The following is a 22,783-nucleotide window of genomic DNA, read 5'->3' on the forward strand; positions in this document are numbered from 1 at the left end:
ATGGGGGACTTTAACTATCCAAATATTGACTGGGATCACTACAGTACGAGTACTATAGATGGGTCAGTTTTTGTCCAGTGTGTGCAGGAGGGCTTCCTGACACAGTATGTAGACAGGCCTACAAGGGGCAAAGTCACTTTAGATTTAGTACTGGGTAACGAGCCTGGTCAGGTGTTAGAATTGGAAGTAGGTGAGCACTTTGGAGACAGTGATCACAATTCTGTCAGGTTTACTTTAGTGATGGAAAGGGATAGGTGTACTCCACCAAGCAAGAGTTACAGCTGGGGGAAGGGAAACTACGATGCAATTAGGAAAGATTTAGGAAGCGTAGAATGGGGAAGGAAACTGCAGGGGATGAGCACATTAAAAATGTGGAGCTTATTCAAGGAAAAGCTCTTGTGTGTCCCAGAGAAGTATGTACCTGTCAGGCAGGGAGGAAGATCTAGAACACGTTAGTCGTGGTTCACTAAGGAAGTGGAATCCCTGGTCAAGAAGGAGGAGGCTCATGTTAGGACAAAATGTGAAAACTCAGGGCGCTTGAGGGTTACAAGGAAGTCAGGAAAGACCTAAAAAGAGAGCTCAGAAGAGCCAGGAGGAGACATGAGAAATTGGTGGATAGGATCAGGGTTAACCCTAAGGCTTTCCATAGGTATGTCAGGAATAAAAGAATGACAAGAGTTAAGTTAGGGCCAATTAAGGATAATAGTGGGAAGTTGTGTGCAGAGTCAGAGGAGATAGGGGAGACACTAAATAAATATTTTTCAAGTGTTCACTATAGAAAATGAAAATGTTGGCGAGGAAGATAGAGATACTTGCATCTAGACTAGAAGAGATTGAGGTTCACAAGGAAGAGGTATTAGAAATACTGCAGACACTAAGGTCGGTGGAGTTGTGGATAGTGACAAAGGATGTAGTAGGTTGCAGAGAGACATAACTAGGATGCAGAGCTGGGCTGAGAGGTGGCAAATGGAGTTTAATGTGGACAAGTGAGGTGATACACTTTGGACGGAGTAATCGGAATGCAAAGTACAGGGCTAATGGTAAGATTCTTGGGAGTGCAGATGAGCAGAGAGATCTCGGTGTCCATGTACGCAGGTCCCTGAAAGTTGCCACCCAGATTGACAGGGTTGTTAAGAAGGCATAGAGTGTTTTGGTCTTTATTAATAGAGGGATTGAGTTCCGGAACCAGGAGGTTATGCTACAGCTGTACAAAGCTCTGGTACGGCCACGTTTGGAGTATTGTTTGCAGTTTTGGTCACTGCATTATAAGAAGGATGTGGAAGCTTTGGAAAGATTGCAGAGGAGATTTACTAGGATGTTGTCTGGTATGGAAGGAATGTCTTGTGAGGAAAGGCTGAGGGCCTAGAGGCTGTTCTCGTTAGAGAGAAGAAGGTTGAAAGGTGACTTAATAGAGACGTACAAGATAATCAGAGATAGGGTGGACAGGGAGAGCCTTTTTCCAAGTATGGGAATGGCAAACATGAGGGGACACAACTTTAAAGTGAGGGAGGATAGATATAAGACAGATGTCAGAGGTAGTTTCTTTACTCAGAGAGTAGTAAGGGTATGGAATGCTTTGCCTGCAATGGTATTAGATTCGCCAAGTTTAAGTGCATTTAAGTAGTCATTAGACAAGCATATGGACGTACATGGAATAGTGTAGGTGGGATGGGCTTCAGATTAGTATGAAAGGGCAGCGCAACATCAAGGGCCGAAGGGCCTGTACTGCACTGTAATGTTCTATGTTCTTTACTCTAAAGAAAACAGTCCAAACGTACTTAGTCTCTTCTTATGACTCAATGTCTCTATCCCATGCAACATCCTCGTAAATCTCTTCTGTACCCTTTCTCAGGGCAGTTCAGTGGCTCAGTGGTTAACACTGCTGCCTCAGTGCTAGGAACCCGGGTAAGATTCCTGTCTCGGGCGACTGTCTGTGTAGAGTTTGCACGTTCCCCTGTGTCTGCGTAGGTTTTCTCTGGATGCTCCGGTTTCCTCCCACAGTTCAAAGATGTGCAGGTTAGGTGAATTGGCCATGCTAAATTGCCCATAGTGTTAGGTGCATTAGCCAGGAGTAAATATAGGGTAGGGGAATGGCTCTGGGTGGGTTACTGTTTGGATGGTCGGTATGGGCTTGTTGGTCCGAAGGGCCTGTTTCCACCTTGTAGAGAATCTAATCTTAAAAAAATGTAATCTAATGTCATGCTATCATATCCTTCCTGTTGAGGTGACCAGAATGGCACACAGTACAGGTAGGACAATCTTCTATCCAAAATCTGAAAAGCTCCGAAATCCGAAGTTTGTCTTGAAGTTTTTTTCTCATTAATGATAGAAGAATGTGACTGATGAAAGTGATTGGCCTAAGGTGTTACCTGAGGAACTTCTGTGTCTCTGCCCTGGTCTTGGGATGATGATCCTCCAGTAAATTTTGTGGAAGACATAATTTCAACCAGTGATCAATTTTTCCCAAATTCCAGCAATTTCGTATTTGTTACCACTCCTTGATATTCTGTCAAATGCTGCCTTGATGTCAGGGGCAGTCACACTCTGCTTACAGCTGGAGTTTAGCTTTCTTTTCCATGTTTGTACTAATGCTGGGATGAAACTGAGTGGCCCTGACAGAATCCAAGCTACCACTACCCTTTTTCACATCCTCTTATTAAGCCAGAATCCAAACTGAGCTTCTGTAAGTAGGTTTTTGGTGAGGTGAGTGCTGCTTGAAAGCACTAAGTAATACCTTGCCTCACTCGATGATGATTGAGCTTGATGGTCAATTATTATTTGATTTTGATTTGTCTGGCTTTTTGTGGACAGTACATTTTCTTTATTGTTGGGTGAATGCCAGTACTGGTACAATTTTGTAACAGGTTGGAACAGGTTTTGTAACAAAGATTTTCTGTCCAAATATGAAATTCAGACCAAGCTGCTTAACCTTTGTCAACAACTGTATTTATTTGATTTAGAAGCTGGAGGAGTCAAGAACACAGACATATTTTATATAAATCCTTCATTTACTTTGATTACTTGTTCTTTTAATTCCTATAACTATTAGTTTTAATTGGCCTTACTGCCCTAAACAAACACAGTCTAGATCTGCATAATTGAGCAATAGTTTTCTGCTTCTGTTCCAGTGATTTGCTTCTTTCTGATGATTTCTTCAGCATGACAACTTTTGACACATTCTGATATTTGTACTCACCTTGTTTACATCTTGGGTAGAGGTTATTTCTGACAAGCAATTCTTTCTCTTACAATTTTATGCTTATTTAGGAGAAGTCCAATAATAGGATGAAGATAACTCATCTTCGGGTTGGAGTTAACATGGAGTATCTCAGCACTTTATCCAAGTTTTAAGGCATTTTATGGAGTAGGAGTGATCCTTGTGCTGTTCAAGGAGCAGTGTGTCTGTGTACCTAATACTGGATGATGTCAGTCAAAACAATCTCTGAAGGCTCAAAATAAGCCTGCAGAGGCTGATACAGGGATCCAGTAAATATACATGGTGATTTCAGATATTAGTAAAATTAAACAGTGGATTTGATGTACCAAGAGAGGATGATGGTGTATTGCCAGTGAAACCAAAAGACCAAGAACAGTAAAGTTCACATAGCTGGATAAAATGAAGTTTAAACCCACAAGTTCTTCATAAATAATGAAGCTCATTAGAGGAATGTCTCTTGAGAGCTGAGGAGCACATAGAAAATAAAGATGCAATTGGAGAAGTCAATCCAACCAATTATGAAAAAGAACTTTTGAGGAGCTCTGAAAAATCTGTGGAGACAACAGCATCCAGAAAATAATGGGGGAATAAAGCAAAGCAAGGCATCATGAAGATCACATCAGCCTATCTGATCACCACACTTGTGCTGTCCTGAGCTTCCCTTCTCCCTATACTCCATAATATGTGGCAGTGCCTCCCTCTGCCTCTGCTTCACAATAGCATTCCACCATTTTGATCCCACTTTGAGAAATTTGGTCAGTTCTTTTAAGCCTGTTACCGGCGCCTCAAACTGCTCAAAGTTTGCTATATCTCTGTATTTCTTCTAAATTAAAAAATACACACAAAGCTATTGTTCAGTTGGGAATTTGTAGTGATTAAAATTGAAAATGTATTGATGTTAGGGTGAGTATGCAATTCTGGGTAAGAATTAATCTGAAAATAAGGTGGCTATAGTAATGAAAGGAGTTTGCTTATGTCCTGCAGAAAAACCACTAGTTTGACTGATGGAATATCTTTAACAAATGCATTGAGTGTACTCAATTAATCCTTAAATGTTAGTCAAGGTGATACTATTAATATTACCATTATAACCAACATGAATTGGTTTCTCGGTATGGTTTAAGTATGACCTGTTTTTAAACTTCTTCATAGCTTCAGGAATGAAAGTCCCAGGCTGTTCCTTGGAAGAAGCGGATCTCCCTACCACTTTGCTATCACCCATACTGCCATCAGTTGTGATAAAGAAAGAAGCAACGACTCCAATGGATGTGGTATCAAATCAGACACCATCTGCAGCTTTTGAAGTATGATTTTTATATCCCCAAATGGATAGAAATGCTTTTTTTTAATGAGGGAAGAAAAGTTCTTGTATATAATGCTTTGTTTTAAAAACATATCTTTACTCTACTCTATTTTTCCTTCATGTGTAGCACTTTGAATCTTGATACTTTTTCATCATTAGTTTTGGCTTCTCATATTTCGTCGTCTTATTTAACACATTTTCAGTAACGTTCTTGCAGTCTTTTAATTAAACTTTTGATTTCTAGGTAGCTATCAACATTAGCTTCAGATTTTGGGAAAGTTTGAATTAGAGTTAAATATGGTTAGATGAAGGCAGTAAATGAAATAGCTCCCAAGTTTGCAGACACAACATAGAGCTAGTTGGGAGGGTGAGCTCTTAGGAAGATGCAGAGATGCTTCATTGTCATTTAGACAAGTTGAATGATTGAGCAAATGCATGGCAGCTGAAGTATAACATAGATAAATGTGGGGTTATCCAGTTTGATTGCAAAAACGGGAAGTCAGATTATTACATATGTGGTGTTAGATAGGGAAAAGAAGAGATGCAACAAGACTTGTGTTTCCTTGTACACTAAATGCTGAAAGTAAACATCCCAGTCGAGCAGAAGGCAAGTAATGTGTTGGCCTTTGTAAATAAAGAATTCAAGTACAGGGATGTTTTCTGCAATTATACAGGGGCTTAGTGAGACTACACCTGGAGTATTGTGTTCAGTTTTAGTCTCCTCAACTGAGGAAGGATATTCTGGCTATGGATGAATTGTGAAAGGTTAACCAGACTGATTGCCTGGGATTGCAGAACTGCTGGATAAAGAAGCACTAGGTCAGTTAGGATGAAGCTCACTGAAGTTTAGAGGCATGAGGGGAAATGTCATAGAAATATAGAATTTTATCAGGACTGGACAATAAACACAAGAAAGATGTTTCCAATGACTGGGGAATGAAGAACCAGCGGTCACGCTGTAAAGACACTGTCGACCATTTAGGACTGAGGTGAGGAGAAATTTCTTGAGAGTGGGGAGGCTGTGGAATCCCCTGCCACAGTTGAAAACATTTGATGTTTTCAAGGATTTAGGCATAATCCTTAGGATAGTGACATCAAAGGATATGGGGAGAAAGCAGGATCAGGTACCAAGTTGATGATCAGTCATTATCATGTTAAATGATCGAGTAGGCTCAAAGGGCTGAATAGCCTATACGCTCTCATGTTTTCTGAGTCTATTTTTCTGTTTATATCCTGATCTGTCGGTGTGTTAATGTTGACATCTAGTTATGCACATGCACATTTTCCATCTAACAATGGGCAATTACCACCAGTTGCAGAATTTTCTAAACTATCAAACAGGTTTAACTCTGTAAGGATGTAAAATATGGAGAAGGGAAGAACTGCAGCTGCTGGAGAAGTCAGTCAAAAAGGGTGGCGCTGGAAAAGCACAGCAGATCGGACAGTATCCGAGGAGCAGGAAAGTCGGTGTTTTTGGCATAAGCCCAAAATCAGGAATATTATTCCTGATGAAGGGCTTATGTCTGAAACATTGAATTGCCTGCTCCTCAGATGCTGCCTCACCTGTTGTCCTTTTCCAGCGCCACCCTTTTCGAGAAGGATGTAAGATATGATTTTAAGTTTTTTTAAAAAAAAATCAATTGTCATACCAGTAGGCCAGGAGGCCTGGATTTAAGTTCCACCTGTTCCAGAGGTGTGTAAAATCATTTCTGAATTGGTTGATTAGAAAATACATGTTTATAAATATTGCTTTGAGTGAGTTTTGTTTTATTTATTCAGGTTCAAGAGGTGGGAGCAGGACAGCCACCTTTGGAAATCTCTTCTAATGTCCAAGCAAGTGCACCGTTCTCTGTATCTGTATCTGTGTCTCATCAAGGGGGAGACACTGAACAATGCCAGCAAATTCAACCAAGTATGTTTCCAAATACAGATACTTTGACAACTGTACAAAAACAAGACATTTCTCAGCCATGTGCTTTTCCAGCATCTAAATGTTCCAGCCAGCTCCAGAATAATGAAGGTTTGCTTCAACAAACAACCCAGTTTCACAATGCTCATATATTGCTAGATTCAAGAGAGGTACAAACAAGAGAAATTTTGCAGGCTGATGCAGCCAAGATATCCTTATCCCAAATTCCTGAGTCTGCACGGCAGCAAAAACATCAGCACCAGAAGCAACAACAATCAACGACACAAGCACAGGCCCAGGCCCTGCAAGAGCATTCACCAAACTTATTTCAACCAAGTGACAATGTATCACAGTTGCAGAATGCTTTGCACTCTATGCAACAAAGAAACTTTCAAACAAATGCTAACAGTGGCAGAAGTGACAATGTTAGTCTTGTTCATCAAGCTTTGGAGGCAAGTCAGCAGCAATTAACTTCTGTTTTATTTACTGGATCTAGCACATCTGAGACAATGCAGCAACCTGTGGAGCAGGTACAAGACCAGATCAATGCAGATTTATTCCATCAAGTCAATTCTATGCAGAGCTCCCTCACTCAAGGTTTATTCTCAAATTCTGACAACACATCACTTCCTAGGTCAGACAATGTCCTCTCTGCACCTGAGAATTCATTGTCAAATCAACAAGTGCTAGAAACCTCGACAGACATTTTGATGGAAATGCAACAGAACATATGCCCTGGATCAGGACAACTCCAGTCAGACATGTACCAATCCTCTAAAGTAATGAGTGCCCAAGGTTCTTTAAATGGAGCCCTCCAGCAAGGTGATATTTTTCAGCAGTCCACTCATGCTGTGTCTAGTTTGCAGTCCAGTGATGAAAACCAGCATCAAATATCCCACAGTGGAATTTTTTCACCTGCTACAACTGTCGCAGGGAAAGAAAACAAAGGAAATCCTCAGCAGGCGACTTCTTCCCCAAGTGTCTTTCAGTGCTCTAACTCAATGGTTACAGTGGAAGAGACCTCAGTGCAGTCGAACCAGAGACAAACCAACATGTTTGAGTCTATTGTGCAGATGCAGCAGAGTGGAGATAGCCAGCCTCAAGTAACTTTGTTTTCTAATACAGATGGTATGATGCATGTAAAAAGTGGTGGCTCTTCACAGCAATCTGGGATTTTTCAGCAGGGTGGAGAAATGCTGTCAATGCAACCTGGAAACTTCCTGCAGCAATCACATCCATCATCTGAACTGTTCCATGCACAAAATTCTCTAAATCAAGTTCAAAGTACAAGCCATTCTCAAGAATCACAGTCTGGACTTTATCATTGCTCTAGCACTATGCTACAACATCAGAACAATGCTGCTTCCCAGGATCAAGTACAGTCAACATTGTTCCATCCTCAAAATTCAATGGCAGTTCTTCAAGGTTCTTCAATTGGCCAAGACCAGCAACAAAGCACACTCTTTCTTTCTCCAAACTCTTTGCCTCCACTTCAAGATAGCAACATGTCACAAGATAAGCAACCAGTAAACTTCTATTCACCCCAAAACTCAATCCAAGCACTCCAGAGTTCAGGAGATCCTGAGCAGCAATCTGTGAATGTCTTTCAGACCCAGACTCTCATGTCTCAGATTCAGAGTACTATGATTCCTCAAGAGCAGCAACATCAACAACAGAGTCTTTTTCAACATCAGGTCACAATGTCCTCTCCCCAGGCTAACACTTCTCCTCAAAATCAGCAAGCATCAATGTTTCAGACCCAACACTCAATAGCTACACTGCACAACAATACTTCACCTCAAGATCAACCTCAGAATGTTCTTTTTAACTCTCAAAACACCATTTCTCCAATAAATAGCAGCATGACTTCCCAGGAGCAACAACAGAATGTCCTTTTTAATTCTCGGAGTACTGTGCATTCTCAGAGTACCGTGCCACCAATGAATACAAATTTGGCTTCCCAGGAGCAGCAAAACCAAAATCTTTTTCATACTCAACCTAATATGGTGGCTGTTAATCAAGAACAACAATCATCCATGCAATTCCAAAATCAGACCACAGTTTCAACACTTCAAAATAGTGGGACACGTCAGGCAGATGAACAACAGCCATCAGTTTTTCACAGCCAACCTCAAATGCAGTTAGTTCAGAGTTCAGGAGATTCTCAAAGTCAGCAGGTCACACTATTCATTTCCCAGACTTCAATGTCTGCATTGCAGAACGATATAAATCAACAAGAGATGCAACAGTCCACTATTTTTAATCCACAAAGTAATCTGTCTGTACTTCAGACCACCACATCTCTACCAAGTCAACAACAAAGTACACTTTTTCACCCACAAGGAACGATGAATCAGCTTCAAAGTACACCTGCACCTGCCCAACAACCTACTGGCTTGTATTTGTTTGGAATTCAAAATGGTAAGTGTAATCTAAGAATTAAATTTCAGTCAGTCAACAAAGATGTTTGCCCACCAAATTAAATATTTCAAAAGTGTTTTTTGTCCCAAATCAGTGCTAATTTAATTGCAAAGTAATATTTTGTGAACTCTCATCTGTGAATCACAAGATTCTGGGTTGAAATCAGTACATGAGCACAAAAATCAAAGCTGATACTCCATTGTAATACTAAGGAGTACTGTATTGTTGAAAGTGCCATCTTTCAGCTCGCTGAACTGAAGTTGTATTTACCTGTTTGGTAGATGTAAAAAAAATTCCTCTGCACTTTTCTAAAGAAGAACAACGGAGTTATCCAGGTGACCTGGCTAAGATATTTATCTCTTAATCAACGTAACAAATGGTGACCATCATATTGACAAGAAAGTTTGTTGTGTGCAAATTAGATGCTGTGTTTTCTACATCAGTTCTGTGGCCACACCTCAAAGATACTTCACTAGCTGTAAAGTGTTTTGTGATGTCTAGTTGTCGAGAAAAGTGCTATTTAAATGCAATATGTCTTTTTGACATAAAAGGAATCCAAAATCTTCCATTTGCCATCTGCGTTAAGGGTACGAAAAGGAGTCATGTGTAGCCAATTGGAGACCAAAAAGATTTACACATCAAACACATGGATAAGGTTATTAAATGAATACTTTTTGTATTGCTTATTATCCTAAAAATCAAAATCCACTTGTTCGATGGAGAAGTGAAGGTTGAAGTCATGTAATATGGTTTGTTCTCATGTAATGACTATTTGAAGGCACAGTAAGAAATTATTATTGTAATGTGTTAATTTTCACCTTCTGAAGGTATTTTGGAGTAGACCAAGTTAAATGCCCTGCTTGGGGAAGAAATCAGTACCTAACTTCATACTTGTACAACAACATTCACCAAAAAGCTTGAGAAATTGTGTTTTTGGAAAGAGCCAAGATAAGGTTGAATGATGAATGCTAGTTTATGTATTCCCCTCAGTTAGAAAGCTCCAGGATTGAGGCCGTCTCTGGCAGGAAAGAAAATACTATCTGACCCCTAATTTTCCCTGTCTTCTTTAAAAAATGTAAGAGTTTTTTTATTGTCAGTTCTCTTTCGATATTACAAGCATTAATCTGGCTGTATACTTATTCAGACCAATATTTACTGCGTAATCTGAAACAATAAAAAAATGCACCGATATCGTGACCCCTACAAAATAGAGATTTGGATGAATGGGCAAGGACTTATTCTTTCTATTTTACTTATTGTTTAGTTGCGATTAAAACTCTAGTTAGACTGAGAACAAATCCCACAAAAACTCACATATGACGTAAAAATATTTTATCATTAGGCTGCCTGACCAGTACTGCATTTCACCAATTCGCTCCTTTTTACATATTTTCTTTTTCCAGTAGCAGTATTTAAAGTTCTCAGTCGAATATTGTAGTATATCTGGGAAGTATGGATCATTTGCGAGTGACCATGGTAAAAACTGATAATTGGTGAATAAAACAGATGTTCTGGGTCAGTGATTTTTGTTTTTGAATAAACAGGATCTTTAACATTTGTTGAACTTTTAAAGTGAATAGTCCATTTTTAAAAAAATTTGTTCGAATTCATCTTCACAACTTTGTACTCCAAGTTTAACAAACTGTAGAAATAAATGTATGGGATAGCATAAGATAAAGTGACATTGCTAGGGGAAGAAATTTACAAAATGCAATACCAAATGATTGTCAAAACTCCCATTTTGTGCGTAAAATTACTGAAGTGATTAGGTGAGTAAATGTTGGAGCAAGATACATTGTGAAACTGTACATAAACATTAAAATGAACCCATTATCTCAATATAGATTATTTATCACTGTAGATTGAAGTCCAAGTGCAAAGGGTTGACTGGTGAAATTAAATTTACAATAATGTGTCGTCATGTATATAGAATAGTGCGCGTCTTTTTCATAGCTTTGATTCCTGTGAGAAAGTTCAATTTATCCATGATCCCTTGTCACTCAACAAATAGTATGAAAGCTATATCCAGGTTTAGTGCCTTAACTATTGGGAAAGTAAACAGTCATCCAACTAGTTTGGTGATATCTTCAAATTTGACAAGGATGCAAAGTGTTTTCATTATTAATTAAAATATTTTCTTAATGGTTATAAAAAGACTGGATTACAGTAAAATCTTCCTTCTCAATTTTGTTAAATCAGTAATTTCTCCAAAATAAATAACTTTATTCTTAACCAGGGAGAACAAGGTAATATAAAGAATGATTTTAAAGTAGTTTCTTTATTTTTTGTATTTCTATACTCTGTTCTAATAACATGATAACTTGCACAATTCTCTACAATATCTTGGAACAATCTAGCCCTTTGCCTGTATTGCCCTTGGAAGCTCAAGCTCTACTAAAATGAGACAAGGAGGCAAAGCGTTTCACCTTGCATTCATCAGGATTACATTTCACGAAACTAAATTGATAAAGGGAGGAGCAGTTTATACAGCATTAGAAGCGGATGCTGGCTGGTTAGCCTGGAGATACATAAGGAACTATTTACTGTCAGTCATAGTTAGCTCATTAAATTCCGGAAGTGATTGCTGACATCAACAACTTCGGGTAACTACACGGGCATACCCATTGGGAACATATAGTTTTAAGCACAGACATCCTCACATCCACTTACATGTTTTATCACAGGCAAATGGTTTACTGCACGTGTACCAGGAAACATGCACAATTCGGAAATGCATTTCAGTGATAGGGAGAGGGCTGCCATGCATGGAATGGGGGTGGTGGGGAATTCCTAGAGTGAGAAGGGAAGAGAAGAAGAGCCCAGGATCCAGGTATTTCTGTCTACTGTGTTTCCTCCAGCTCTTGGGCCCTCCATTGTCATCATACACCCCAACCTCCTGGTTCTCTCCAGGATCCCAATATCTCCCCATGCCCCTCTCTTCCCAATCCTCCAAATCTCTCCGTCAACTCCAGCTGCATTCCCTGAAATCTGTGTGCATGAGATTCTAACTGGCATGTAGTGTGCATAAGATTTAATGTTAGCAAACACATTCTTAAATTCTGACTAGGGAAGTAGACTGTCATTGGCCAGGGCATCACCTTGGAGAATGAGGAAATAGCAATCTCCACAACCCTTCCCTCACGAGAAAGAAAAGTTGATATTCCTTTTGCCAGTGAGATAAAAAAAAATCTGTGTGTGAATATGTAGAGCTTCTAGCATGTGCCAATTAATCTCACTTAAATGCAACTGATAATCTTGGTTTTTGTAATTTTCAGCACAGTCAGGGTTATTTTAATAAATTCTGTCCAACAGCAGAATCAAATCTAATGTCAGAAATGGTGTCTGGGCTTTGCAAGCATGTTCTAGTTGAGCACAATCAGCAGTCTGCCCAATACGGACAGTCAAAGGGTTTGACCGGTGATTTTAGTTGCTGCTGAAGACTTCTGTCTGTACATCAGTGGTAAAGCATGAGATCTATCCCATAATTCTGCTATTGGACAACATTTATTAAGTAAAGTTAAAAATCACACAACACCAGATTATAGTCAATAGGTTTATTTGGAAACACTAGCTTTCGGAGCGTTGCTCCTTCATCAGGTAACTGTGGACCAGGATCATAAGATACATTACCGTGTTGCATTACCGTGTCACGCAACTTAAATGGCATATTGAACAAACCTAGATTGCTGTCAGGTTTTGGTTCATTAATATGTAAATCCCAGAACTACATTTAAGTCACACTTTCGAGATAACTTAAGATTTTATAAAAGAAAAGGTGACATTCAGCTCAGACAGTGTGATAAAGGTGTGAGATTAGTGTCTGTCTTATCCCAGTCTTGAGTCAGACTGGTTCTATTTCCAAAGTAGGAATTTATTATATGGATTGACTGCCTGCGGATTGTGAGCATTTTGTGCAAAATAGAATGTATCTGCAAATTTAGCTCATAGGCTTGTGTGCGTTTGTGTGTGTGTGTGTGTGTGTGTGTGTGTGTGTGTGTGCATGTTAAGTTGAGTGTGAAGGAGTATAAGCCTTTGAGAGCGTTTTTTGTGTGTGTGGGGTCACCTGTAGTGTGACATGAATCCAGGGTCCTGTTTGAGGCCATCCTCATGGGTTCTGAACTTGTTATCAGCGTCTGCTTGGCCACTCTGCATTGTTGCATATGGAAATGGCGATTGATATGCCACAGTGAGAAATTATAATGAGCTCCTCAGGAGACAGACATGGGATGCATCCTATAGGATACCCTTCGTTGTCCAGTACTTCCCAGGAACGGAGAATCTAAGCTATGTTCTTCACAACCTGCAACATATTATTGATGAGGATGAGCACCTTTCCTATGCCTCCACTTCTTGCCTTTAAACTACCGTCAAACCATAAACAGACTATTGTTTGCAGCAAACTGCCCAGCCTTCAGGACAACATGGACCACAACACTGTACAGCCTGTCACTGGCAACCATTGGAAGATGTGTCGGAGTGTCGACATGGATATCACCATTACATGTTTGGACACCACCTACCATGTATGCAGCAGGTACTCATGTGACTCTGCTAAAATCTGTTTGAAGAATGGCACGATGGTTCAGTGGTTAGCACTGCTGCCTCACAGTGCCAGGGACCCAGGTTCCATTCCTGCCTCAGGCAACTGTCAGTATGGAGTTTGCGCAATCTCCCCATGTCTGTGTGGGTTTCCTCCCACATTCCAAAAGATATGCAGGTCAAGTGAATTGGTCATGCTAAATTGCCCATAGTGTTAGGGGTAAATGTAGGGGAAATGGATCTGAGTGGGTTACTCTTTGGAGGGTCAGTGTAGACATGTTGGGCTGAAGGGCCTGTTTCCGCACAGTTGGGAATCTAATCAAATCATAAGCTGCAGGCAAGGATGCCCTGAGGCATGGTACATTGGGAAGACAAAGCAGACGCTACGACAATGTCTGAATGGATACTGTACAACAATCACCAGACAGGGGTGTTCCCTCCCAGTCGGGGAACACTTCAGCAGTCAAGTACATTCGGCCTCAGATCTTTAGGTGACCATCCTCCAAGGTGGACTTCAGGAAACTCCACAACACAGAGTGGCTGAGCATAGGCTGTTAGCCAAGTTTTGAACCAATGAGGATGGCCTCAACCAGGACCTTTGGTTCATGTCACTATTTTTTTCTCTCTCCCTCCCTCTTTTTTTTTCTTTTCTCTCTCCCTCTCTTTTCTCCCCCTCTCTTCCCCCCCCTCTGTTTTTTTTCTCCCCTCCCCTTTTTCCTCTCCCTCTCTTTTATTCTCCCCCTACGCATTCACAGACACACTCTCATTCACACGCATTTCCACCCCTCTCTCTCAGGCCTATACTCCATCACACTTTCACACACTTTACCAAGCATGCACACACGCAACCACACACTCTTTCACATGCACTCGCACTCATGTATACATACACTCCCCCTCATTCACGCACACACACATCTAAACCGATGGGGTGAACTTGCAGATATTTTGGTCAAAAAGAGCACAATCTGCAGGCAGTCTTTCCCTGTAATATTTTTAAAATTCCACTTTGGAAATAGAACCAGTCTGTCTCCAGATTGGGATACAGATAAACTCTAACCTCATACATTTAATGTATTGTCTCTGCTGAGATATCACCTTTTTTTATAAAACCTTAGGTTATCTTAGAATTTCTTTTAAGTCACATTCTTGAGACTTAAATTAATGAACCGAAACCTGCAAACCCATTCTAAAAGATGAAAGACTTAACAGCAATCTAGGTTTGTTCAATATATTATTTCAGTTGCTTGACACTGTAATCTTTTGCGATAAATTCAGTTTTATGATCCTGTTCACAGCTACCTGATTAAGGAGCAGCACTTTGAAAGGTAGTGCTTCTAAATAAACCTGTTTGTGTATAACCTGATATTGTGCGATTTTTAACTCTATCCACCCCAGTCCAATACTGGTTGCTCCACATCTTCATAAATAATGCAGACTGTGTTCAGAATTACATGGGAAATTGTTTTGTGATTTTCAGTTGTTGCTTTCATGTTCTGGTTGTATGAGTTGTGTTCATACGCTGGACCCTTTTCTTTGGATGCAAAAAGAATATGACGATATATTGATTTTTCGGTGGGGAACAAATTCTGGAGATGGCCAATCCTGCAACTTTCTCCACTGAAATGCCCTGACCAATCAGTTTATCTGACCAGCCTGCATTTCATCAGCTAAATAAGATTAACAATTGGCATTTCAGAAACTGTTAATCATGATCTTACCAATTAGTATTCTTTTGTCATGGTGCAGACAAATATTGTACCTGCATTCATAGAATATAGAAAATGCTGGAACGAGCAAACAGATCAGGCAGCACCGAGAGTGAGGGCAACAGAGTTTGTTTCAAGTCCAAAATATTTCAACAGAAATGGATAAAGAGGTTTAACAGCTTCTGAATAAGAAGAGGGGTGGGGAAAGGTGGTGGGGGAGAGGCATAGAGAAGAAAAAGAAGTATTGAGCTTCAAGTAAAGAATATAGCACAACCATTTGTTATCACAGAAATATACACAAAATCTTATTTCTACAGATTGTGGACAGCTAATGAATATAACAAATGTATCCCAACCATGTCCCACTGGGCCATCAACGTTATCTGATCAACTCCTTGCGATGAGCCAGCCAGGACAGGCACAGACTGAAGGACAAGCTGTTTCTACACTTCTTCCCCAGCAGATGACTGACACAAGGCAACTGTCATCAACCATTACTGCAGAAGAGAACATGGAAAAAATTGATGATATCCTCGTAACTTTACAGAACCAAGGAAGCAACATCAGCCGATCTTTTAATCCATAGGTAGGATGATTTTGGTACTGTACAAAAGCATTTTTCTACTGTAATTAATAAATAATATTAATGCCAGATTTAGGCTGAGGTCTTAACCTTCAATAGTAATCGTGTGAATGCAAACTATATAGTTCCTCAGATCATGCTGTTCTGATCATGACTATACCATGCAAAAATTTGGGACCCAAAATATATACACAGGATAAATCCCTACTGCAATTTTTATGATTTACATGTGACCAGTGGTATCAGATGCCACTAACCCACTCCATTCTTCAACTCTACATTTGTGAAACTTTAATTTGGGTCCCATAGGGAATATGGTTGTATAGGGTTAGGCTGCATTGCCCCTGTTGTTACCTTTTAATTTGTCAAATAAAAGACCAACCTGCACACTTCCTCAAAAAAAGGTTAACCCTCATTAAGTCTGGACCTCAACTGAGTCAACTAGCCTCTCCAAAAAGTCTCTTCCAGAGTCAGAAATTCGAGCTCCTGATGTAGAAATCCCTAGCCTGTCTGCATCATTACCCTTCATTTAACTTTGAACAGACCAGTAGAACTTTTGTCCCTTCTAGGTAGCCTGGAAATAGACAAGAATTCACATGTCTGCATTTTTGCATACTGTCGCTCTTGCTCACTGTCATGTGCTTTCTCTCTTGGTTCAAGTTTCGCAACATCCTCCCCATAGCAGGGAGACCAGAATTCCAAAAACGGCCTAACTAATTTTCTGTAGAGCTGCAACATGACCGCTCAATCCTATACTCCATGGACTAACCAATAAAGGCAAGCATACCAAACACCACCTCCACTATCCTATCTAACTGCATCTTCATTTTCAAGGAACTATGAACCTGCACTCCAAAGTACCTTTATTCCGCAACATTCCCCAGGACCTTACCATTAAGTATGTAAGTCCTGCCTTGACTTGCCTTTCTAAATGCAACACCTCACATTTATCTAAATTAAACTCCATCTGTCACTCCTTGGCCATCTGATCAAGATCCCATTGTACTCTAAGGTAACCTTCGCTGTCCACTACACCTCCAATTTTGGCGTTGTCTGCAAGCTTATGTTGACATCCAAACCATTTCTATAAATGACAAAAAGCAGCTGATCCAGCACCAATCCTTGCGGCACACAACTGGTCACTTACCTCAACTCTGAAAAGCAACCCTCCACCACCACCATCCTCCGTCTTCTACCTTCATGCCAGTTCTATATCCAAATGGTTGGTTCTCCCTGGATTGGATGGTTAGCAAGGTTTGATCACAATCTACCCTGAGGAATCTTGTTGAATGCCTTACTGAAGTCCAAATAGATTGTGTTCACACCCTGCCTCATCAATCCATTTTGTTACTTCTTCAAAAACTCAAGTTATTGAGACACTATTTCCCACATACAAAGCCATGTTAACTATCCCTGACTAGTCCTTGCCTTTCCAAATACATGTAAATCCTGTCCCTCAGGACGCCCTCCAATAACTTGCTGACCACTGATGTCAGGCATACCAGTCTATCGTTCCCTGACTTTTCCTATCACCTTTCTTAAATAGTGGCACTACATTAGCCAACCTCCAGTCTTCCTCGCCCCACCTGGGTGGGTATTGATGATATAAACATCTCAGCAACAGGCCCAGGAATCACTTCCCTAGCCTCCCACCGAGTTTTAGGGTACATTTGATCAGGTCCCGGGATGGAATTTCTATTCATTTTTTGTGACCGCTTTAGTGTTATCAAAGCACTTCACTGCCAGTCGGTGATGAGCCTGAAGCTTGGGACAAATTCAGAATCTAATAACGGAGGAGTAAAAATGTAATAGAGAGAATTAAACGATGAGCACAGACTAGTGAGGTATATAAACTGACAAGAACTTCTTTAAATATATAAACAGGAAGAGAGAAGTCAAAGTTAATAGGCTCCTTAGAAAATGGATCTGGGGAAACAGTTATGGGGAATAAGGAAATGGCACGGAGTTAAACAGGTATTTATTTTGCATCGGTCTTTACAGTGGAAGATACTTAGAACATCCCATTAATACTGAAGAATAAGGAGGTTGGGGGCGGGAGGGGGGATGTTGAATTAAGTACTTTCAACATCACTTGAGAAATAGTATCAGACAAATTAATGGAACTAAAGGCAGATAAGTCCCCTGGTCATGATATCCTGCATACTAGGATCCTAAAAGTAGCTACAGAGATAGTGGGTGCATTTGGTAGTAATTTTCCAAAAATCCTTGGATTCCACAGAAGTACAGGAGGATTGGAAAGCTGCCAATATGATACCATATTCATAAAGGGAGGGAGGCAAAAAGTAGGAAACTGTAAGCTAAATAGCCTAATATCTATTGTTGAAAAGTACTACAATCAATTATTAAAGAAGTAATAGCAGACATACAATATGTGCTGGTTCTCTCTCTCTCTCTCTATCTCTCTCTCTCTCTCTTTTCTGGTTGAGACTTCCTCGAAAAACACTCATAAATTAGGCAGCCACCACTTCCCTTTCATGAAGCCACGATTCTGCTTTATTGGGTTATTTTCTAAATGTTCTGCTATTACTTCCTTCTTGATTCCAGTACTTTTCTGTGATTGATACTCATGAATTTGTACACCTGTTAAATTTCCTTTCAATTTTCTCTCTAAGAACAACCCAAACTTCTCTGATCTCTGTTAACTGAAATCTCTCATTTGTGAAATTATTTCCATAAATTGGTTTTGTATCCTTTAGTTGAGGCCCAAACAGTGTTTTATTCATTTCCCCTGAGCATCTATCTTGTCAAGCCTCCACAAAATCTTTTGTTTATCTAAAACCAGTGAGTATGGGCTGATTTATCAACTTTCCTCATAAGAAACACTTCTCCCCAAGAAACAGCCTGGTGATTCTTTGCTGAATTGCTATTAATGCAAGTATACCCCACTTTAAAATGACCAAACAGTGCACAGTACTTCAGGCCTAGTGTTGCTGATGCCTCATTGTGGGAGCAAGACTTCTTTACTTTTTATACTCCATTCTCCATGCAACAAAGACCAACATTCCTTTTGTTATTTTGATTACACTGATCACCTGTGATTAATAACAAAACACCCAAATTCCTTTGTTCCATAGCATTCAGCACATCATGTTTTTCTACATTATACTAAACCGTTGCCCGCTTATTACCACCAAGGTGGTGTGCTGTAGGTGGACCCACAATTCTATTAAGGAGAAAGTTCCAGGATTTTGACCTAGTGACAGTGGAAGAATGGTGATATTTTTCCCAAGTCAGAATAGTGAGTGGTTTGGAGGAGAACTTGCAGTTGCTGGTGTTCCCAGCTGTCTGCTGCCCTTTACCTACTGTGTGGAAGTGGTTGTGTAGAAAGGTATTGTCTAATGATCTTGGTTGAACTTATGCAGTGCATCTTGTAGATAATACAAACTGCTGAAAATGTGTTGCTGGAAAAGCGCAGCAGGTCAGGCAGCATCCGAGGAGCAGGAGAATCGACATTTCGGGCATGAGCCCTTCTTCAGGAAGGGTTGAAGAAGGGCTCATGCCCAAAACACTGATTCTCCTGCTCCTTGGATGCTGCCTGACCTGTGCTTTTCCAGCAACACATTTTCAGCTCTGATCTCCCGTATCTGCAGTCCTCACTTTCTCCTCGATAGTACACACTGCTACTACTAAGCATCAGCGTATGCAGTGGAGGGAGTGGATGTTGTTCAAGCTGGCTCCTTTGTCCTGAATGTCTGGCGGCTTCTGTGTTGTTGGAGCTGTGCTCATTCCAGACAAGTAGGGAGTATTCTATCACACTCCTTACTTGTGCCTTCTAGATAGTGGACAGGCTTTGGGGAGTTAGGAAGTGAGTTATTTGCTGTGATCAGCCTAACTACAGACCCCTTATATAGTCACTGTATTTATATGGCAAGTCCAGTTGAGTTTCTGGTCCGTGGTAACCCTCATAATGAGGGATTCAGTGATGGTAACGCCATTGAACATCAAGGTGTGGCAATTAGATTAGATTACTTACAGTGTGGAAACAGGCCCTTCAGCCCAACAAGTCCACATCGACCCTCCGAAGAGCAACCCACCCAGACCCATTCCCCTACATTTTACTCCTTCACCTGACACTACGGGCAATTTAGCATGGCCAATTCACCTAACCTGCATATCTTTGGACTGTGGGAGGAAACTGGAGCACCCAGAGGAAACCCACGCAGACACTGGGAGAATGTGAAAACTCCACACAGAGGCGGGTCTCTAGCGCTGTGAGGCAGCAGTACCAACCACTGTACCACCCGGATTGCCTGTTACTGGAGATGATCATTGCCTGGTGTTGTGTGGCATAAGGATTAAATGTCACATTTCATTCCAACCCTGGATATTTTCTGGCTCTTGTTGTATTTGACCATGGACTGCTTCAGTACCCAAGGAGTCACAAATGGTGCTGAACATCCCTTTATGACGTTTCGATGGAGGGAATGTCATTGATGAAGTAGCTGAAGGTGATTAGACTGAGGACACTACCCTGATGATGATCTGTTGAGATGCCCTGAAACTGAGATGATTGACTGCCAACAAAAGGCAACATCTTACTATACCCTGAATATAACTCCAACCAGTGAAGAGACTGATTCCCATCGCTTCCACTTTTCGTAGGACTCCTTGATGCCACAATCTGTCAAATAACCCCTTGATGTCAAAGGCTGCCACACTCAGCTCCTCTCTGGAATTCATCTCTTTTGTCAATGTTTGATCCACAGCTGTAATTGAGGTCATGAGGAGCTGAGTGGCCATGACAGAACCCAAATTGTGTCAAGTGAGCAGGTGCCACTTAATAGCACGTTGATGACACCTTCTATAATTTTACTGATGTTTGAGAATAGACTAATGGGGCAGTAATTGTCCAGGTTGGGTTTGTTCTGCTTTTTTGTGTGCATGACATACCAGGATAATTTTCCATATTGTCAGGTAGATGCCAGTGTCGTAGCTATACTGTGATGTGGAGGTGCCTTTGTTGGACTGGGGTGGACAGAGTTAAGAATCACACAAAATCAGGTTATAGTCAAACAGGTTTATTTAAAAGTACAAGCTTTCACAGTGCTGTGAAAGCTTGTACACTCAAATAAATCTGTTCAACTATAACCTGGTGTTATGTGATTTGTAGTTATACTGAATAACTTGGCTAGAGTTCTGTAGCATAAGTCTTTAATGCTATTGCTGGAATTATTGTCAGATCCCATAGCCTTTGCAGTGTTCAATACCCTTTTCTTGGTATCATGTGGAGTGAATCCATTAGTCTGGATCTGTGATGGTGGGGACCATTGGATTAGTCAAGATGTATCATCCATTCAGCACTTCTGGCTGAAAATTGTGAATGCTTTAGCATTTTCTTTTGCTGAAGGGTTGGGCTATTCCTTCATAGCAATCATTACAGCTGAGCAGCTTGCAAGGCCATTTCAGAGGGCAGGTTACTGTGTGTCTGGATCACTGCAGGCTCAACCAGCTGAGGATGGAAGATTTTCTTCCCTGAAGAACAATCAGCAATGGTCATCATTAAATTCTAAATTACAGTTTTTTTATTGAATTAAAATTACACCATCTGCTGTGGCAGGATTCAAACCCAGGTTCCCAGAACATCAGCTGAATTTCTGGGTTATTAGTCTTATGATAAAAACCACTAGGCCACTCCCTCCCAGATGGAAAGTCGCCATACTGTTAGTGGGCCATAGGGCTCCTCTCTCATTACAGTGAGATGACTAGTGGTGGTTTGATCTGAGGATCACCAAGCCTCAGGAGAAGGCAAAGGTTGAGAAGGAGAATTCATCATGCTAATCTCAGCCAGTACAGGAATTGAACTTGCATGTTGGCATCACTTTGGATTACAAACCAAATGTCCAGTCAACTGTGCTCATCGACCTTCAACCCTATCTTTGTATCACAAGCAAATTTGGTTACGTTATAGTCATAGCCATTGATCATGATACACATCAATATCAATAGGATGAGATTCTAAAAGTTGAATGTAGCGAGTTAGTAAGTTTAAAAAGTCAGACTTCTCAGGTAGTGATCTAGGGATTGTTACCCTGCTAGTCAATGTGGAAATAGCAGAATATATCAAAGGAATATGTGGCTGCAGAAATGGTGCGAGGGGAAGAGTTTCAAGTTCCTGGGATGTTGGGACCAGTTCTTCAGGAAGTTGGACTGATACAAGCTGGATGGTTTGCACTCGGGATGGACCAAGGGAGACTATTTGCTAGAGCATTTGGGAGGAGTTTAAACTGAAATGGCAGGGGGTGTGGGAACTATGTAGGGAAACAAAAGAGAGGAAAACGAGCTAAATCAAAAACAGAATCTGAAGTAAGAATGGTGATGGGTAGAGACTTCTAGAGCAAGAATTGAACAGAGCCGTCGTGCAAAAATAATGCAAATGAGTCTAAGAAAGTGCAAAACAAGCTTTACATCCTGTGACTTCAGGTATGGCATGTTCAGACTAAAGTGGATGAACTAATTGTGCAAATACCTATAAAAGGAATGATATAGTTGGGATTACAGAATTATGGCTGCAGGGTGATCAGGGATACCAGTTGAATATCCAGAAGGGTTCAGTTGTTAGGAAATATAGACAAAAATGAAAATGTTGGGTAGCATTACTGGTTAAAGAGGAAATTAACACAATAGTGTGAAAAGATATTAGCCCTGAATCTGTATGGATCAACCTTAGAAACCCAGAAAATGATAGTGGGGATTATAAATAGACCCTCAAGCTGTAGGGGTAATGTTGGGGAAGTAATTAAACAGGAAATTAGCAATATAGATTCATTTGTAATTAGGGGCATCTTTAATCTGCGTAAAATTTGGACAAATCAAATCAATGATAATACTGTAGAGGAGGAATTCCTGGCATGTGTTCAAGATGGTTTGATGGATCTGTACATTAAGGAATCAATACAGGCTACCTAGACAGGGTATTGTTTAATGAGAAAGAAGTAATTAGCAATCTAGCTGTGCGAGACCCCTTGAGGAAGAGTGACTCTAATATGATCGAATTATTCATTTAAGATGGAGAGTGACATCTTTGATTCAGAGATTAGGGTCCTGAATCTAAATAAAGGAAACTATGATGATCTGAGGTGCA

The 22,783-nt window shown here is 40.5% G+C and overlaps 1 protein-coding gene across 3 annotated transcripts in view; it reads left to right on the forward strand.

The window, feature by feature from the left end:
• nfat5b (nuclear factor of activated T cells 5b) overlaps positions 1 to 22,783 on the forward strand; it is a 228,494-nt gene that overhangs the window by 191,601 nt on the left and 14,110 nt on the right. For 2 of the 3 annotated variants that reach the window (XM_072596003.1, XM_072596005.1), the window contains 3 exons: positions 4,370 to 4,521; positions 6,300 to 8,850; positions 15,416 to 15,684. In XM_072596003.1, coding sequence (XP_072452104.1) covers positions 4,370 to 4,521; positions 6,300 to 8,850; positions 15,416 to 15,684 — 2,972 coding nt within the window. The remainder of the gene's footprint in view (positions 1 to 4,369; positions 4,522 to 6,299; positions 8,851 to 15,415; positions 15,685 to 22,783) is intronic. The other variant, XM_072596004.1, reaches the window with a different exon arrangement.

This window comes from Chiloscyllium punctatum, chromosome 26 (assembly GCF_047496795.1).
Source record: "Chiloscyllium punctatum isolate Juve2018m chromosome 26, sChiPun1.3, whole genome shotgun sequence".
NCBI lineage: Eukaryota > Metazoa > Chordata > Chondrichthyes > Orectolobiformes > Hemiscylliidae > Chiloscyllium > Chiloscyllium punctatum.